Genomic DNA, 19,345 nt, shown 5'->3' on the forward strand with positions numbered 1-19,345 from the left:
TTGGGGGTCGGTTACCAGATGACCTTGGACCCGAAGAACGCCCTGTTCCAACGTCAACAGACCACGAACGTGCTCTCTCTTCGTACGGAATCGAAAGTATTTGGGTCAGTTCGAGCATGCGACCGAGATTTATTCGTCGTCACGAATTCTGCCATTGATGTCGATAATAATTTCAATATTTCAATATTTCAATATATTACCACAATTCATACATTATCATATATGAATGTATTTCGTGAACGAGAAATCATTTATTATGATGCTACTATGTTAAATCTACGTACAAGAATCTTACCTTTGTCAGCTTGTTACTATAATCATTTCGTAATTATCTTTGTAACAAGTATAAATCCATGTGTGTATGTATGTATTTATGTGTACATATATGTATACATAAAATGTTCCTAAGAGAATCGAGTGTATACATTTTAAGTAAACATTGTCCTATTTTCTAGGCATTCTATTTTTCAATGCATTCAAACAGGTTGAACAACTTCCTCAATTTATCAGAACCTCCTCAATTTATCGTCTTGATGTTAACATATAATAATCAATCAAATTCTATCTCTTTTCATCGTTTTAAGAAAGTATAATCTATTATCTTAATATCTATATATACTCACACACACTCACCTAAATTCATTACGTGTACGCATATACAAGCATACATGCACACAGGCGTAAAAGACTTAACGGGTAATGTGTTATATCTAAATGAAAATATCTACGACGATATTATTGCGGACGAGTGTATTGCAATTCGTAAGGTACAAATAGTACAAAGGGTATAAGAGTACAAATATTGCGTTAGGAACTAGAGTATGCGGACATAGAAAAAGTACAGTAGTTTAGAGACGTGACATATAAAGAGATATCTTGCTTTTTTTTTTTTTTTTTACTTTTTTTTTTTGCTTTTTTTCTTTTCCTTTTTTTTTTCTTTTCTCTTTTTTTTCCTTTCTTCTTTATTATTATTATTTCCCACCCCCCTCCCCTCCCCCCCCCCCGTGTATTTCTTCATTCTTTTACTATATCGATCGGGACGAGAGTAGAGTCCGAAACAATTCGTGACTTCCTCTGCGTTTTATGTAATATCATCATAATGAAAGACTCGCGCCGAGACCTCATCAATGTTCTCAAGGAACAGGTAGGAGTAGAATGCATCGAGAATGTGCATCGAGAATGTGCATCGAGAATAAGAGAGAAAGAAAAAGGGAAAGAGAAAGAAATAAAAAGAGAGAGAGAGAGAGAGAGTGAGAGATAAGACAAAGAAAGATAGAGAGACAAAGAGAGAAAGAGAAAAGGACTAGATTAAAATGAGAAAATTTATACTCCGACTCTTTGAGAGATACGAACTACAAATTAGAGGCAAAGAGAACGACGAAATATTAAGAAAAATGATGGATCTCGTCGCGAGTCCCGACGATTTCAATAAACGTAACGTTTTCGCGCGTTAAATCTTATGTCTGTCGTTATAATAAATATTATAATAGAACAACGCAATAATAAATATATATATATATATATATAGAGATTTATATTTTGTATATATATATATGTATCATATATATATATATATTATAGGAAGAGAAACATGTCGACACAACTAGTCTAAACACCGAGAGGATCCTTTCCGTATTTACAATTTTCTTAGACTAGTCTAATAATATATATATTACAAAATTCGATCTCGTTCGATCCAACCGATTAATTAACTATATGTATGTATATCGTCATTGCGATAAACTGTACGTTATTAAAGCGTCTAGCACGAAACACGCATTAACTATATAAATGCTTCTTATTATTACTATAATCTACGACTTTCTACTTTTTCTCTTATCTTCCTTTGCCACTCTGCACACAGACACACACGCACACACACACATGAATTATTCTTATACGCGTTCGCTCAACGAACACACATACAAATGAACTCGTACATTCTCTTCCCCTCTCTCTCTCTCTCTCTCTCTCTCTCTCTCTCTCTCTTTCTTTCTCTTTCTTTCTCACATTCGCACAAAATTTTTTTTCTGACGTTCATTATTCGTATAATATAATAATAATAATAATTATAATAATAATAATAATAATAATAATAATAATATTATTATTATTAATAGTAATAATAAAAATAATAAGAATAATAATAGTAATAATAATAATATTAATAGTAATAATAAACAAAAAATAATAATATTAATAACAATAATAATAATAATAATAATAATAGAGACTTGAATAGGTCATCTCAGATTTACGATCGCATCTCAATCAATTGCGATCGATCTTGATCCCCATTTGTTTATCGAAAGCTTTGGACAGCACTCTCGACGGATTAAAAAGGCTTCGTGATATGGTTAGCCATTGTACTCTGTTCCCATTTTTTTTCCCAAATTTTTCTTTTTTCATAATTTTCTTTTCTTTCCTTTTCTTTTTTCTTTTTTCCTTTCTATTTGAATATATTATATTATATCTATTTGTATGTATGTATGTATGTATGTATGTATGTATGTATGTATGTATGTATGTATGTATGTATGTATGTATTTATGTATGTACGTACGTATATACTATAATATATTATATATCTCGAATAAACGACGGTTTTATCACTGTGAATGATAACGCTAAAAGATTCAATGAGAAAAAATGTCCGTTTAAATATATTATACATATATTATTATTATTATTATCGTAGGGTGTATCTACGTGCGCGTAGAATGAACTAGAGACTCCGAGCTATAGAACTATTTTATTCGACAGGACAAACGTGAATATCTATCTACTCTACGATGTTATTATGATCATACAGACGATATTCTGTAGGATAATTTAGAATCTCCTGGTTGTTTCTTTGCGTGTCTCTATGCATGTATGTATGTATGTATGTATGTATGTATGTATGTATGTATGTAATATGAAGGTATCTATCATCCAGACTTGTTCCAACGTTCGATAAATAATTACGATGAATAACGATGAACCGACTAAATGGATTTGACCTAACGTTTAAAATATCTAAATCAACTATCAATCGCAAACCCCAACCATTATCCTGATAATTCGTCCTTTAAATAATTATTTTATTTTTATTTCCTTTTCTTTCGATCGTTTTATTTTATTTTATTTTATTTTATTTTATTTCTTTCATTAGATAAATCACTTATACGTGGACGCGACAAGTACTATTTAAGTTGTAGTTTGTACTACTTGGAAGACGGATGTCCGTGAGAGCGAAGAGATTGTTGTACCAATGATTATTATTATTATTATTTGGTGGATCTCGATTGAACAGAAATTACGAAAAGCGTAACTGATCTGTCACTCCTCGTATAATACCTAGTTATTACTTATTATTGGATCGAAATCGTCCTTCCATTTTATAATCCCTATCATCATCTTTTATCTCATCGTATTATAATTGACGATTCCGATGAGTATTTTATACCGATCGATCCTTCCTATTATACCAACGATAATTCAATCTATGAGCGAAGTATAATATCGTTTTCGACGAATCGAATGATCGTAAAATAAATCTATTTTTATGTAATTGAAGAGATTTAATAAACGTGAAAGTTATATATAGCTCTTTTTGGTTTCATATCTTGTTTCGAAAGTAATATATAGAAAACAATACGACGAAAACGAAAGATACTCCGCTTTTTTCGTTTCTTTTTTTTCTTCTTCTTCTTCTTCTTCTTCTTCTTCTTCTTCGAAGGACTAGAAAAAAGGAAACAAAAAGGAAAAAGGATGTAAAATGTGAAGGAGATGGAAAGATGGGGATAAAAAAGGTGAGGCGATTAGAAAATTTTCTCTCGAACGAATATTATCGTATCAATTAAATGAAATACGATGATTGATCGTTCTCGGCAATGGCGTCGAGTTTGCCCGGCAATGTTCTGGGTCGTTGTGGTGCCGTGGTCTTCCAGATGACTTCACGGGACCCCTTACGTCACATATAGGTCGGTTTCACCTTGTACGCTCTCTTCCATACTTCGCAGAGGCAAACGGTGCTGTGAAACCTGTAGAAAATTGCCAGCGGCATGGAAACGTGAGTTATTATGGTCCAGGCCCAAAGACCGTAAAAATGCAACTGCACCGGATGCGACTCAGCCCGTGATTTTTCAAGCGTGTTGATCGCCCACATAGCCAGATTAGTCACCAAAAGAAATGTGACTATTTCTCTACCTGGCTTTCTTCTTATTTGTTTCGCAGTAGCCACCGATCTTCTCGATGCGTCTAATATAAAGATAGTCTGACAAGTGGTTTGAACTACGCTTGCCAAAGCAGTTACCAATACTAAGACGGTGTGTTTCTGTAGTGTAAAATGTCCACCGATGATCGTGAACGTCGAATAGATGAACATACCAGTTTGTGCGGCCACTAAAAGTATATTGTCCAATTCCAAGTTCCTACCGCCGTCGTAACGAAGTTTACGCATTTGAAACATCCCTATTAGAGTTCCGAGAGTAGACATTCCATAAAGTGTCAGCTCGCAAATGTTCACTTCAGTTACCGCCAAGCTTACCAACTCTGGACGAGATATTAGGACGAAGAATAGTATCAAGGATATTATCGTTAGCACCAGTATAAAAATACCAACGAAGAGACCCTTGTGAGCACGGGCACAGTCGACACTGTAATGATGCGGCGATCTTCTGTCGAAATCGTAAAGTTATATTTATATTCTTATATATAGATGATATCAATTAATACAAATTCAAATATTACGTTATCAAAAATTATTCTAATTTTCGATTACCTGTAAGCGTGAGCGTGATGACGCGATCCCGGAGGAGTCATCGTTTTGGCGAACATTGTTTTAGATATATTCTTCCACATGACATACAAAATGGCGGCGCATATCAAGCTATACTCTATTGTGCAAGGAAAAAGAAACGGACTGGCATCTTGAACTAACGATCCCATGATATTTGTTCTTCTACATTCGAACATATGATGAGGACCCTTCAATCCTCTTGGCACTCTTAAATGTTCACCATGATGAATATGACTGTGCCCACCTAGATGGAATCCACCCTTCATACCTGTAATTCATTCAACGTTAATTACATTCACTTCGACAATCCAAATCAAATCAAACGAAATCAAATGAACGAACAAACGTAACAAACAAACATAGCTACCATAGCAAATGCCGTGTTTTTCTTTTACCTAATCTATGTGAAATCCTGAGGGAATTATTCTCCGGGTTGTAAAACGTGAGAATCTCGTGCTTCGTTTCTTGAACCAAAACGTTCAACCAAACGGAGAGATTCGTACCGATCATATGCATTAGACCGAAACGTGCAACTATCCGATGACGATGTACCTTCATTTGCTGCAACATAAAATCCTTCAATTTTCCGATTACTACCGTTGTATCGATTAACGTTAACGGTTAACTAGATAGTATGTCCAGAGATGATATCGATCTCGTTTCTAATCGATTCGCTTTTCATCTCGCTTTCCGAGCAAGGGAAGATCAAAGAAGAAACTAACTTGGGGTAGGGGTGTCTCGGGGGTTGTTCACCCTTCTGTTTCATTAACCTCGTGGCCGGCTTTCGTCGGTGTATAATCAAGTATATATACACAATTATTGCATAACGTATATATATACATATATATATATATATATATACACATATACATTTTACGACCTAATCGAGTCGAAACGAATCGTTTAGACTGAAAATTAATTATCGTCCCTTTTCTAAATTTTAATAATTAGTGGATGGATATCGTATTAAAAAAAAAAAAAAAAAAAGACAAAACAAAATATTTGTTTGGTCTCACCTCGTTGTTTAGAAATATGAAGTACATTTGAATGAAAATGAAAGCCATTCTAGTAGCCGGTGTTAGTGCCAGCATTATATTGTGACACTTGGTGTTGCGTTCCAATTCGAAATATTGGCCAAATTCAAGACCAGAATAAATCATTGAACCGATACCAAAAGCGACTGCGCCCATTCGAAGGTAAAAACTACCATAATGTTGTATCGGTCGTATCACCGTCATATGAGGACATCCTGTATCAGGTGCATCGCTATCACCTCCAGCACCACTCGATGATCTCGATGAATCCAAATCGCACACGTCCTTCTGTTTTTCTACGAATATAAAACCATCATTAAGCTTTTATATTTCCATTACGTTTATAAAAATTATTATATGTACTGGATCGACCAATTAGCGATATCGAAATTTTCAATATTTACAATAATATCATATTCGATATTAAATCAATCCAATAGTATTTTTAATACTTTTTACTGCAAATTTTAACATCATTCTCCAATAAGTATGTACATATCTATGTATGTATTTGTCATATATGATCTATTACATATACATTTTATATTAATATAAAAAATATACAAAAGTGATAATAATTTCCTATATAAAATCTTATATAACAAAATACAATGTAAGTGTGTGTGTGTGTGTGTGTGTGTGTGTGTGTGTATAGTACAAATAACAAAAAATAGCAAAGACCTAATGAATATTTCGTTTGCAATTAGTTTTGAGTTTTCGATTAAAAAATAAAATAAATAAATAAATAAATAAATAAATAATATAAAAAATAAAAAAAAAAAAGAAAAAAAGAAAAAAAAGAAAGAAAGAAAAGAACAATCGAACTTACTTGGCTTTGGTTTGCCATCCCTGAGTAGCATACCATACATGTACATCAGGAAAATCATGCTGCCGAAGTATAAGTAAAGGTAGAATGCCTCGTAGAAAGATGGCGGTATATAGGTAGATATCACTTCCGCCATGGGAAAGGCGATTCCCATTACGACGAGAAGTTTTCCATACAGGGCACTCAGGGTCGTCGCAAGAGCATCGCTGCGTCAGAAACGGAAATTGAAGTTGAAACGAGGCGTACGTCTTCTCGTTTCGTGAACGAGACGATGGGGGGATGTTGGTGGCGAGGGAGGAGAAAGAGGGAAGCAGAAAAGAGGTAAGCCGAAATAAATTCGCGTCGTTCCGCATATTCCTTTTTCTTTTTTTTTCTTACTTTTCCTCCATCTCTCTCTCTCTCTCTCTCTCTCTCTCTCTCTCACTCTTTTTCTTTCTCTTTCTTTCTTTTTCGTCTGGCAGATAGTACGCAAACGTGGCGGAAAAACGTTTATAATTCACGACGAGACAGAAAAAGAGAGAGAGAGAGAGAGAGAGAGAGATAAAAAGAAAATCGTGATATCCAACGTGTACTTTAAAATGTAATAATATCATTGGTCACAAATAACATCTCTCAAATCCTGTCCCCCCCTCCCCCACTACCAAAACCGAGCCACCCACCCACCCTTAAGAATTGGCTCAATTACGCGTAATCGTGTGCCTCGCTCGCCTATACGCGACCGTATTTGATTCCTAAAGTACCGGTAATTGCGATATAGACATACGTCAGGATAACACGGAGGATCACGTGAAATTTCCGTGATTTATATCACCAAGTACTCTCCTCCCTCCTCCCTCCTTCTCCATTCTTTCTTCGCACCTCTTATAAACATGTGTATATATATATATATATATATATATATATATATATATATATATATACATGAAACGTATTTGCAATGAAAATCAATCGATTTAGACGAGTACTTCCCCCGAGATGTATTTCATTAGAAACATAGTTGGATAACGGATACACGATGATTAATATATATTGCAAATTTATATTTAATTAAATGGAACGATGATATTTTTGGAAATAGTTTGTATAAAAGTAACGATGGAATGGAGAGAAAGAAGAGAAAAGAGTGAATGGGAGTAAAAGGAAAAAAGAAAAAGAGAAAGAAAAAGAATAGAGATAAATCAAAGGTTAACAGGTTTAACATGTATACAAACGCAAACACTCACCATCCGAGATTCTTCCACTTGCGATCGTCGGCAACCTCGAGGAAGGTTGGTGCTGGATAACAAACCGTTGGTATCGGCTGAGAGGAACATGGTAGGGCCAGTGCATACTGAGGTGACCGATGGGCACGTGAGGGTGAGCTACTACTGTGTCTAGACAGCGTTTCCGGCGAAACGATTACCGCAGATGGCGAGGCCGGTGATGGCAAAGCTGCTGGCAATCCTGGCCAGCTGCACAGACCGTGTTTCTTCCTTATTTTTATTTTATCTTTTCCTCCTCTCTACTCCTCCTACACTTCCATCATCGTACGCGAATCACGGTCCTTAATTTCTAAACGATTCTATGGGAAATTCTCTTTGCTAAAAGAGACGATTCATCCGATACGAGCTTCCTATCTTTTTTTCTTTCTCTCTTTTTCTATCTATCTATCTATCTATTTATCTCTCTCTCTCTCTCTCTCTCTTTATATCTCTTATCCTCAATTTTATTATCGGATATCGATCAGTCGTAAACGTGAAAGAGAGAAAAAGATAATTCTGCCTCTCGAGACAACATTACTATCATCCCTCTAGTGTTTTCGGATCGATCGTTCGCAACACGACCGCAATTTCTATTACGCTAATCGTCGTTTTTTGTAAGATGAGGAACAAAGAGATAGGGATAAAATAGAGAGAGAAAGAAAGAATATTAGTCATGGTAATTTCGCTTTGAAACTTTTTCAATGAACATTTATCTATCATTTGCACACCTCTTCTCTCTCTCTCTCTCTCTCTTTCTCTCTCTCTCTCTCTCTCTTATTTTCTCTCTGAAAAGAACTTATTATAACGCTAACGAGACCGTTCTCCTATGAATTTCGACCGAGTCAAAATAAGAAGACGAAGAAGAAGAAGAAGAAGAAGAAAAAGAAGGAGGAAAAAAAAACAGGAATGCTTGCGTTTCTTCACATATCTCGTATCTTTCACGATTCAATGAATCACAAAATATCTGTTGAAAAGAACCGTCGACTACCACTGACTACCACGATGAAGACATGCATGATGATGATGCACGGTCCGGTTGAATACGAAAGAGAAAGATATACGATTAAAAAGGGAAAGAGACAGATTGCAAAGCATAGAAAGTAATTACGGTATCCTCTTTCTCCTCGTTATTACGCGTACGTATTAAAAATAAAAATAAAGAAAAAAGAAAAAAAAAAAACGAATGCAATCTTGCGTGCATACAACTCGTTTACTAGTTGCTCTATGCCCATGTGTAAACGCGGCATGAGTTAATGAAATTTTTAATCGAGTCCGTAGATTTTCCACACTTCCTATCCCCGGATACCTTTCCTGATTGCATTTCAACCGAAATTATAGTAATGAATAAAAAGATTTGAAGACGATATATACTTTTTTCTTTTCCTTCTCTTTCTCTTTCTTTTTTTTCCTTTTTTCTCCTTTCTTTCTTTCTAGTTAACGTGTCGAATCTTAATGGAAGCACGATCGGACGTTCGCTTTAAGGTCAGCACGGTGTTGTAACGGTTTGACACATTACATTGACACTGGCTGCAGGAAGAGACCTACTAGTGCTGATGGCTTTGTGAGTGTCATTAGATGACGTAGCAAGTAGCACTTTCTAACGGTCTCTACCGTTTATCTAATAATAGTCCTAACTTATCCTCTTAACTTGACAGCCGATGAATTATGAACCAGTGATTCTGTTGAATACCAGGAATATCTTCCCTGTGAAATTCCATATTTGTGGACAACAATTAGAAAAAGGATATACGTTTTATTGATCGATCTCTAGACGTTTTTAAACCGATCCTATTCTGAGTTTATATAAACAGTCGTCGAGAAATTGAACTCGATCTGAAATAGAACACGAAAATTATTATGGATCTCGAAAGAAACATTTAACCATCTAGAAAAGGCAGAATGCAATTTTATTACGATTTATCCAGGTCGATTATATTAGTGACGGAAAATTGTTCACAATTTTAACTTTTCATGTTGCATCTCGAAAAGGAAATCGGATTCAGATCTCTGATATTCTTAATTAACCTTATGTATTTATAAATATATATAAATATATATATATATATATATATATATATATATATATATATATATAAACACGAAAGAGAATTCAATATTAAATATTTTATAAGCTATATCAAAGTATTCAATATTGAACTACCTTTCATATTTTCTTTTTTTATAAATATTTTTGAAAGAGAAATTTGAAATGACATAAAGACGACGTTAAAATTTGATCGCGTTAATGGAATAAGTAATAAATGAATAAATAAATAAAAAAAAAAAAAAAAAAAAGAAAAAAGAAAAAATAAGTAGGAAAAATAATAATATAAAAATAGCTCGATAGAAAAGTATTGAAAATAAATTTAATGACGAAAGAAAAAAAGGAAAAAAAAAAAAGAAAAAAAAAAAAAAGGAAAACAGAAAGAAGAAAAAAAACAAATCAGACAGCGTATCTCGAATAGACTGGATAATTCTTTCTTATGTAATGTTTCGAAACGATAAACGTACAGTACGTACGTACGTACGTACGTACGTACGTACATATACAGTAGAAAGAGTTGACAGTATGGTGACCTATCCAATAGAAGCTACGTTCTCTCGTTCTCATACCTTGGAAAGAGTCGAGGAGTAAGAAGAAGAGTCTCGGTCCTTTTGACGAGGTACTCGCGCGACGAATTCACGCACGCACACTCGTAACATGAGGAAGAAAAAGTCCTCAGGTTCGGAATAGGGAGAGAAGGATTTGAGAGAGGAAAGAGAAAGAGAGAGAGAGAGAGAGAGAGAGAGAGAGAGAGTGAAAAAGAAAGAGAGAAAGAAAAAGAGGGACATAGGCTCATCTCGTGTACCTCCGAAGCTTTTTGAAATAATCACGTAGTGTTGGAGAAGCAGCCGAGCATGAGAGGGTGCTGGTATAGGAGGGCAGTGAGGGGTTGATTCACCGGTTGAGTGCTGCTCTCTCATTGTAGGAACGTAGCGTGTCCGTAGCTTGAGAAGTTCCACCCTTTTCCTCCCCTTCTCTTCCGCACTTTCTCTCTCTCTCTCTCTCTCTTTCTCTATCTATTTTTCTCTTTCTTTCTCTTACTTTCCTTTTCCCACTTTTCATCCTCATACTCATCTCACGGAATCTCCTGTCCTTCGCAAAACCCTTCGGGCCATCCCTCAGGAATCCTTCTTCTCGTTCCTTTATTCTTTTCATTCTCGTATGTTAGCAGTCCGTTGCAGTTTGCGAAAGTCACATTCTTCGGATTATTTTCTCGATGTTCTCTCTTTCTCCCTCTCTCTTTGTGTCTCTCTCTTTTTCTCTCTCTTTCTCTCTCTTTCTTTCTCTTCACTTGTACATTCGGTAAACCAAAATAATAAATCCTTCTTGATATCGTCGTTCATCTCGATTTTTCTCTTTTCAAATCAATATACATAATTTATAGATATATTCATATATATATACATATATTTATAAATATATAGATATATACATATATCAGTAAGTATACGTATATGTATATATGTAAGTATATATGTATATATATATATATATATATATATATATATATGTATCAGCAAAACAAATGTTTCTTCAAAAAATTCTTTTTCACCCAGTCAAACATTTGTTCATATCTTCGATTGCTTTCTCTTACTCGATAGAAAAATTTCATTTCGTTCGATGTTTCTTTTATTCCAAAATGATTATTGTTATTACTATTACTATTGTCATGATTATTATTATTACTATTACTATCATTATTATTATTATTATTATTATTATTATTATTATTATTATTATTTTTACTGTTATTTTTATTACTATTGTTATTATTGTTATTGTTATTTTTATTACTATTATTACTACTAACGGTTGCACCGACACGAAGAGAAGAAAAGTTTAGAAAGCGGTCTCCTTTCATCGAAGTAACCGACACACTATCTCTCTGTCTCTCTCTCTCTCTCTTTCTCTTTCTTTCTCTTCCACCCTTTCTTTAAGTATCCCTCCTCGTGAAGAAATCCTCTCGAAAGCTCTCTATCTTATCTCCCTTGGTTCCCACTGCGTACTTTGTAATCCGTTTCGCGTTAAGAACAACCGATCGCATCGATCAGATCGGTTTTTCTGCTACTACTCTTGAAACCCTTTCTATCATAAGAGTGATCCCAATCCTTCAAACGTTCTTTTCATTTTTTTTTCTTTTTCTTTTTTTTTTTTTTTTTTATATAGATCTCTAATGTTCTTTCATTCTCACTTTTCTACTTATATCTATTATAGGATAATAATAAAGAAAAAATATGAATGATATACTTTAAATCGTTATCATACTCTATCGATAAATAAATAAATAAGTAAATATATATATATACATATATAATTTATAAGTGAAAAAGATCTATTACCGAACAAGTAAGATCAAGAAGGATCAATTCGAATAAGGATTAATTCGAATAATTAAAATTGGATCTAAGTGCAATCTATGAATCCCTAAGAATACCTGAGGGAAGTCTCCTTGATGAGCATATCCGTGACCTTGAAACGCGTTTTTTCTTAGTCACCTCGTTGAAAAGGTTGGTAAAAAAGAACACGTCCCTCACCAGCGGATGACACAATCACGGCCCTCCGGCTCGTGGCACGATACTCTCGGACCCCGCATTACAGACTGAGGCCCTCCTCGTCGTCGCGAACTAAGTCCGTAACTAGTCTCATATATCTTTGATAGTCTCTCTCTCTCTTTCTCTCTCATTCTCTCTTTCTCTCTCTCTCTCTCTCTCTCTCTCTCTGACTCTTTCTGTCTGTCTCTCTCTCTCTCTCTCTCTCTCTCTCTCGTTCTCTTCCACCCCCTAACCATTATCTCTGGATACACGACCGTTTGATATCGAGCTCGTTAGCCACAAATGAAATTGACAGTGCCGTAACGTTCCACTGGAGTTCTCCGTGTGATAACATCGGTTAAGAAAAAAATAAAAAATCAAATCAAACATAAAGTACCGAGGTAAAGAAAGAAAGAAAAAAAAAAAAAAAGAAAAGAAATGAATTTTCAATAAATCTTCTAATTTGAACGGAGTCTTAAGATTTGCTTATTTTATTAAATTTGAATCTCGGATTTACAATAACGATCAGATGAAAAATCATGTTATGTTGATGGTAGATAAGGAAGGGGAAGGAAGAAAAGAAAGTGATCTAATATATATAAAATTTCGTAGTACCGAGACAAATAATGAATTCAAAGATTCTTTCTTGGATATTTTGTTGATAGAGATTTTCCAATTTAATTTTGATATCGTCGAATAGTATTGTGAATTAAATTAATTAGACGTAAGATCGTACGATAGGAAACTAGATCAAATCGATTTCATTTAACGAGCCAACTACATTCTCTCGTGTCCTTGAAAAGATTCGTTTTGATCGCGTCTAACTTTTGCGAAATAACTTATACTTTTGGACGGAGACACATTGGAAAAAGATTTCCGTATGCCTAGAACAAATTTACCTTAGAGCGATTGGAACGAACATTCAAGATGAACATTCGCAAACGCTTTTACTATTAGCTGTTGATCTATACCTATAGCTATGTGTACCTATATACACACGTATAATATATACATACATATATACGTAGATACATGCATGGATGTATACATACATATATACATAGATATATACACTTAAGTGTGTAAGTATGCGTCTTCACGTGTATGTTTCTACGTTGATTGAATCTGCATGTAAATCGACGGAATAAGCTGCTTTCCGGGTAGATCGAAGAGAGAGTGAGAGAGAGAGAGAGAGAGAGAGAGAAAGGGAGGATGGGAGGGAGTAAGTGAGAGAGAGTGAGAAAGGGAGAAAGAGGGGGGTCTGGAGGTGAAAGGGTTAAGTCTACTACTAGCCCAGAACATTTCACCGGAAGCAAAAGGGATGCTCTCTCTCTCTCTCTTTCTCTTTCTTTCTTTCTCTCGTCCTCTTCCTTTCTCTCTCTCTCTCTCTCTCTCTCTCTCTCTCTCTCTCTCTCTCTCTCTCTCTCTCTACATACGCGCGAAGGTCGTTCGAAAGCCATAACGAAGTGACAGGTCAATATTAACCTTCGTTGCTGGAATGTACGCTCTACCTCATATATCTGCGAGTTCCTCATATATTCTTCGATATCCGCCGGAAGTAATCGAGTTCTCTACAAACTACCTGATCGAAGTTAAATCGATCAAGAGAAAATGGCGATTCTATCGATCGAATCCATTTATCTAGGATGAAGAAAGAAAGAGAGGGGGATGAGAGAGAGAGAGAGAGAGAGAGGAAGAGAGGAGAGAGAGGAAAACGCATACACATACATAGAGTATTATTAGAAATGATGGTGTAATTGATATTCCAATGGCGAGGGATCACTTAAAAATCGTTTTAACGTAACGCTTACCTACAAATCGTAGATTCATCGTGAGTACCGAGGGGAATGCGCGTTAATCGCGGACAGTGATTAATGTCGTGCGGGAATGCGGACGGTCCACGTATGCATAGAGACAGAGAGAGAAGCAGAGAGAGAGAGAGAGAGAGAGAAGCAGAGAGAAGCAGAGAGAGAGAGAGAGAGAGAGAGAGAGAGAGAAAGGGTGGGTGAACGTGGGCTGTATAAGGGGAACGTAATTCGCGTCACGATGCCGCGGTCAAAGTCATGAAGTCGGGATCGATATACGGAACAATTCGAAACAAAAACAAAACTGATGAATGACTAAAATGGATACCAAATAAAGATATATGTGTATATATATATATATATATATATATATATATATATATATATGTGCCTATAATTATGAAAGTTGTCTAAGTCAAAATTTCAAAAAAATGAGTTTATCACTTATTTCACATCCAGATTATCTTAAACTATATGTATTTAATGTAATTTTTACGATATCGTCAAAAATGAATCTTTAGATAGTGGATGTAATTTCAACGTTATACGGAATTCATTTAGTGTTTCAAATGCAATTCATTAAATATCTCGAAACAAGAAATATATAACTTAGACCACTTTCATAATTATGGGCATATATATATATATTTATGTAAGTAAATATATTTATTGATATAGAAAATTTTTAAACGACCTATAAATTTTCTTAGTTAAATCGTAAATAGTATATATGATATGTTTTCTTCGAACATCAAGTAACTAATATTTTTTAATGATTTACGATGAAATTAAATATCGACAATTGGCATTAAAATCTTTACAGTACAATGAACTTTCCTCGATGTTGAAAATAAGAAATAATCTCTAAGAAAATACTCGGAGAAATCAAATCTTTTAAAAAAAAAAAAAAAAAAAAAGAAAAAAAAAAGAAAAAACTATCTAAAAATCATTTCTTAATTATATACTTACATACCCATATATATATATATATATATATATATATATTTTCTCGATCGATTTATAACATTCGGATTTAAACAGCGAAATGAAGGGGTTATATCAAGAAGTTTCGACAAATAGAGAAATTGAGAGAGAAAGAGAGAGAGAGAGAGAGAACTTCACGGGATCGTTAACGGTCGGGAATATCGGTAACGAGTAAAAGGGGGAAGTAGTGGTTTTAGTAGTAGGGATTCGGAGAAGGATTGAAAATGCGTACGACGATGATGCGGAGGAGGGTAGTATTAGCAAAAGAGGGAACAAATTCTATACTCACTCTTGCCTCGTAGCCGTGCCTGCAGCCGCAGCAGCAGCAGCTGCTGCAGTTAAGAAAGTTCCAACACCTGTAGACGGGCTCGTAGTTGTCGTCATAACCGTTGTCGTACTCGTCATTGTTATCATCATCGTATTCGCCGTCATCGTCGTCATCGTCATAGTCATAGTAGTCGTAATAGTCATCGTCGTATTCGTCGTCGTCGTCGTAGTCGTCATCGATGTCGACGTCGTCGTCATCGTAGATCCCATGCTAGATTTCTCCATTTCCATACTAATTACTGGAACGTCGGTGGTACGCGACGCAGCTTCCAATGCCGCTGCTTCCTCCTCCTCTCTCAATTCTTCCGATGCCTCCTCCGGTATTGTCGTAATATCCTCCAATAATGGTAAGTCGCAACCATTCTCGTCCAACTGATTTTCCAGCAACGAGTCGCAGTTGTCACCTGGCCTGGCTACTTCTTCGATGTCTGAATCGATACCCTGTTAAACGGAAAGAAAGGAAAAATAAAAAATATGCAAAAAAAAAGAAAGAATAAAAATAAGAAATATAACACATTCGATTGCTTTTATTATATATATATATATATATATATATATATATATATAACCGTTCTTAAAAGTTATCGGATAACAGTTTCATCGTCGAATAAATTGGAAATCGATGGAGTTTGAACTCTAGTATATATATCTATAGTACTCGATTATCTCTCATCGTACTTTGATAGCTATGTGTCGGTATATATATATATATATATATATATATATATATATATGTATATTCGATATATATATACTTCTATGACTTTTATAATATATATATATATTTTATAAAAGTCATAAAATGTCATGGGTTTTACTAAGAATGACCTGGATAATTTTAAAATGAATTATTCCGATCGACATAACGGATAGATATATCATAATTCTTTCTATCGACGAACATCGTCCTTTTAATATCGTCCTGATAAAAAAAAAAAAAAAAAAAAAAGAACGACTTATGTCAACGAAATTAAATATTCGAGGAAGTACTTATGTGATAATATAGTCATCGACGATATTAAAATTCTATCTTAAGAAGCTTGAGGGCGTTTATATTAATAATAAAAACAACAAGGATCACCGACGATCGTCGTCGACAATTTCACGTTAACGAGCTAACGATAAACGGTATCTTGAGAATCCCAAAAGCAAAGTATCGTATATAGTAACTAAGTAAGTAAGTAAGTAAGTACATACCTGAGCGAAGTCCATGTAAAAGGAGTCTCGGGAGTCCGAGCTTCCACGTCGAAGCCGGAGGCTAAGATCCGGTGAGCTTTCTCCCATCTTGCTTATCTCCTTTCTCTTTCTCTCTTCTATCTCTGTCTTTATCTCTATCTCTCTTTCCCTTTCTCTCTATCCCTCCACTACACAGTAGCCCTCTTTCTCTCCCTCCCTCTCTCTCTCTCTTTCTCTCTCTATCTATCTATCTATCTATCTCTCTTTCTTGCTTTCTCTTCTATCTCTCTCACACGCTTTGGCTCATCCACCCCTCTCTAACACCAACCCCCTTTGTCTTTTACGAGCTCCTTACTCCACGGACGGGGAATTCTAAAGAGGGTGGCCCTGCACACACGATCCACCGGGTTTGTAGCCTGAAAGAATCGCTCTTGAATGACAGATCGCCTTTCGTACCACCAAAACGAGGCTTCTTTTCCTCGTCGCCGTCTTCCTCATCGTCCTCGTCGTAGTCGTCGTAGTCGTACTCGTTATCCGACGACGACTACAACGACGACGACGACAACAACGAGATAAATCTATGTATATCAAAGTAAAAGAAAGAAAAGAATAAAAAAAAAAAAAAAAGAAAACAAAAAAAGTAAAATATATCGCATTCTTTACTTGTCCATTAATTATTTCTTACTTCGCGAAAATAAATAGATAAATGAAGATCGATGAATATCAAATCAGATTAAATCGAATCGAAAGTGTAGCGTACCTTTAAAATTAATTTGCCTATTAACGCAAGTTTCTCATTTCATGGTCCATCGACGTTATTGTACACGCTTTGGATACTGAAGTTCGAACGTCAATGAACGTTCCACCGTACGTACGACATCGTTCAGAACGCCATTCCACGTTGGACCCTTCGCTTCTTCGAACGTTTTACGAGTCGTATACGTGGCATCAAATGTTTCCTCGTCGAACGACCCCCGTGTGTGTCAGAGAAATATTCGCTACACTACAAACACATAAACACACACACGCGCAAGATACCAAATATTATTTTTTTTCATTTCTTTCTTTTTCCTTTCTTTTTTCTTTTTTATATCTCCTTTCGTCCGATACTTTTTCGTTAGAATTATATATAACTAAATTTGAAATGATAGTAAACGAATATAAATATATATATATATATATTAAAAGTTTTTCTCGAACGATAGAGAAAGAAAGAAAGGGAGTGAGTGACTCGTATCCCAAAGATAAATATTTATAGACATATAATAAATGCGTTTCCCTTTAACACAGGGTAGTATATACCGACTACAGTATAGTAGGCTTTTCCCAGAATTCCGCAGCGCAACGATTTTCCGTCGTTTCTGTTACGTGCAGAGAAAGGCAACGCATTTCCCATCGCGTTCATGCTTCCTGGTAGTTATGTTTTTATATCGACAATGTTGCCTTTTCATACATTTTCTTTCGACTATACGTATGCACCTATATATATATATATATATATATATATATATATATATATATATATATATATATGCTAAGAACTCTAGTATACCCTTATCTTCGTATAGTCACGCGACAAGATATAAATTAAACGTATATATCCAGATAGAGGTGTGGTTGAAAAAAATTATTATCACTATTAATATATACAAAATTTTCATCGCGATAGAACGAAGAACTGCGAAAATTCATTGACATCGATTCGACGGAATTTCAAATTCGAAATTAGGTATCGTTTTTATTTCTTAATTTATTTCTTTTATCCTTTCACGAACATTCATCTACGGCTATCAGGGATACTAGTCCCATTGACCGTGCCAAGAGAAATGATATTGTTATTGCAAAATATGAATAAAAAATAAAAAAGAAAAAAAAGCGAACTAAAACATAACAAAATAAAAATTGATAAATGATTCGTCGAACTTTGACGAGTACCAATTTCACGGGTACTTTTTTAAAAAAGAAATCGAATTGAATCGAACTGATCGTTAAAAAAATCAATAATGATAATAAGAAGAAAAAGGAGGAAGAAGAAAAAGAAGTAGAAAAGAAAAAAAGAAAAGGAAAACAGAAAAAAGAGGGATGAAAAACTTACGAAGGATTCGTCGTCCTGTCGACGTTCTCCATATCACAGAGAATCCACCTCCCACGCCGCCCCCGGTGTACGGTCAGTTTCGTTTTCACTTTCATCCACTACCGTGTGTCCATTCAAGCCGTTCAAGGACGAGCGCGGCGTACGAGGATCCGTCAGCTTCCCTCCACTTTTCCGATTCGCCGTTGCTCCATATTATCTACCTTCTACTCTCTCTCTCTCTCTCTCTCTCTCTCTCGCTCTCTTTCTCTCTCTCTTACTCTTCCTCTTTTTCCCTTACTCTCTCCCTCTCTCAATCTTTCTTACTTTCTTTCTCTTCCGAAATAAAATAGATGAAACGATGAAAACGTCTCAAATAGCGGATGACAAAATAATTCAAAGAAATCCGTGGTAAGAAAATTTCACTATTATTACTGCGAATTCTATTATACTATTACTATTAATATCGCTATTACGATATTATACTATTATAAATATGTGTATATGTATATATGTATATATA

The 19,345-nt window shown here is 35.0% G+C and overlaps 1 protein-coding gene across 6 annotated transcripts; it reads right to left on the bottom strand.

The window, feature by feature from the left end:
- Positions 1-2,733: 2,733 nt before the first annotated feature.
- Positions 2,734-19,309, bottom strand: LOC124949806 (proton channel OtopLc-like). Of its 6 annotated transcripts, none has more exons than XM_047495513.1 (10): positions 18,847-19,309; positions 17,512-17,754; positions 16,773-17,167; positions 15,538-16,016; positions 7,867-8,094; positions 6,647-6,849; positions 5,800-6,113; positions 5,179-5,359; positions 4,766-5,051; positions 2,734-4,658 (listed from the first exon to the last, which is right to left on the bottom strand). In XM_047495513.1, exons 3-10 carry the CDS (start codon positions 16,857-16,859, stop codon positions 3,956-3,958), a joined length of 2,481 nt encoding a protein of 826 aa, XP_047351469.1. In that variant the 5' UTR covers positions 16,860-17,167; positions 17,512-17,754; positions 18,847-19,309; the 3' UTR covers positions 2,734-3,955. The 6 variants fall into 6 exon arrangements, with proteins under 6 accessions (XP_047351469.1, XP_047351467.1, XP_047351470.1 ...); XM_047495511.1 differs by having other exon boundaries at positions 2,734-4,661; positions 18,847-19,306; XM_047495514.1 differs by having other exon boundaries at positions 2,734-4,661; positions 5,179-5,344; positions 18,847-19,305.
- Between the last annotated feature and the right edge of the window lie 36 nt (positions 19,310-19,345).

Source organism: Vespa velutina, chromosome 6 (assembly GCF_912470025.1).
Source record: "Vespa velutina chromosome 6, iVesVel2.1, whole genome shotgun sequence".
Lineage (NCBI taxonomy): Eukaryota > Metazoa > Arthropoda > Insecta > Hymenoptera > Vespidae > Vespa > Vespa velutina.

Excerpts from the sequence above, each read along its gene's own strand:
- LOC124949806 (XM_047495512.1), bottom strand. The coding sequence starts at position 16,859 with ATGGGAGAAAGCTCACCGGATCTTAGCCTCCGGCTTCGACGTGGAAGC. Across the intron at positions 8,095-15,537 it reads GGCACGGCTACGAGGCAAGA|CTGGCCAGGATTGCCAGCAG; the intron begins GTGAGTATAGAA and ends CGGTCTGTGCAG. Across the intron at positions 6,850-7,866 it reads AAGTGGAAGAATCTCGGATG|CGATGCTCTTGCGACGACCC; the intron begins GTGAGTGTTTGC and ends TTTCTGACGCAG.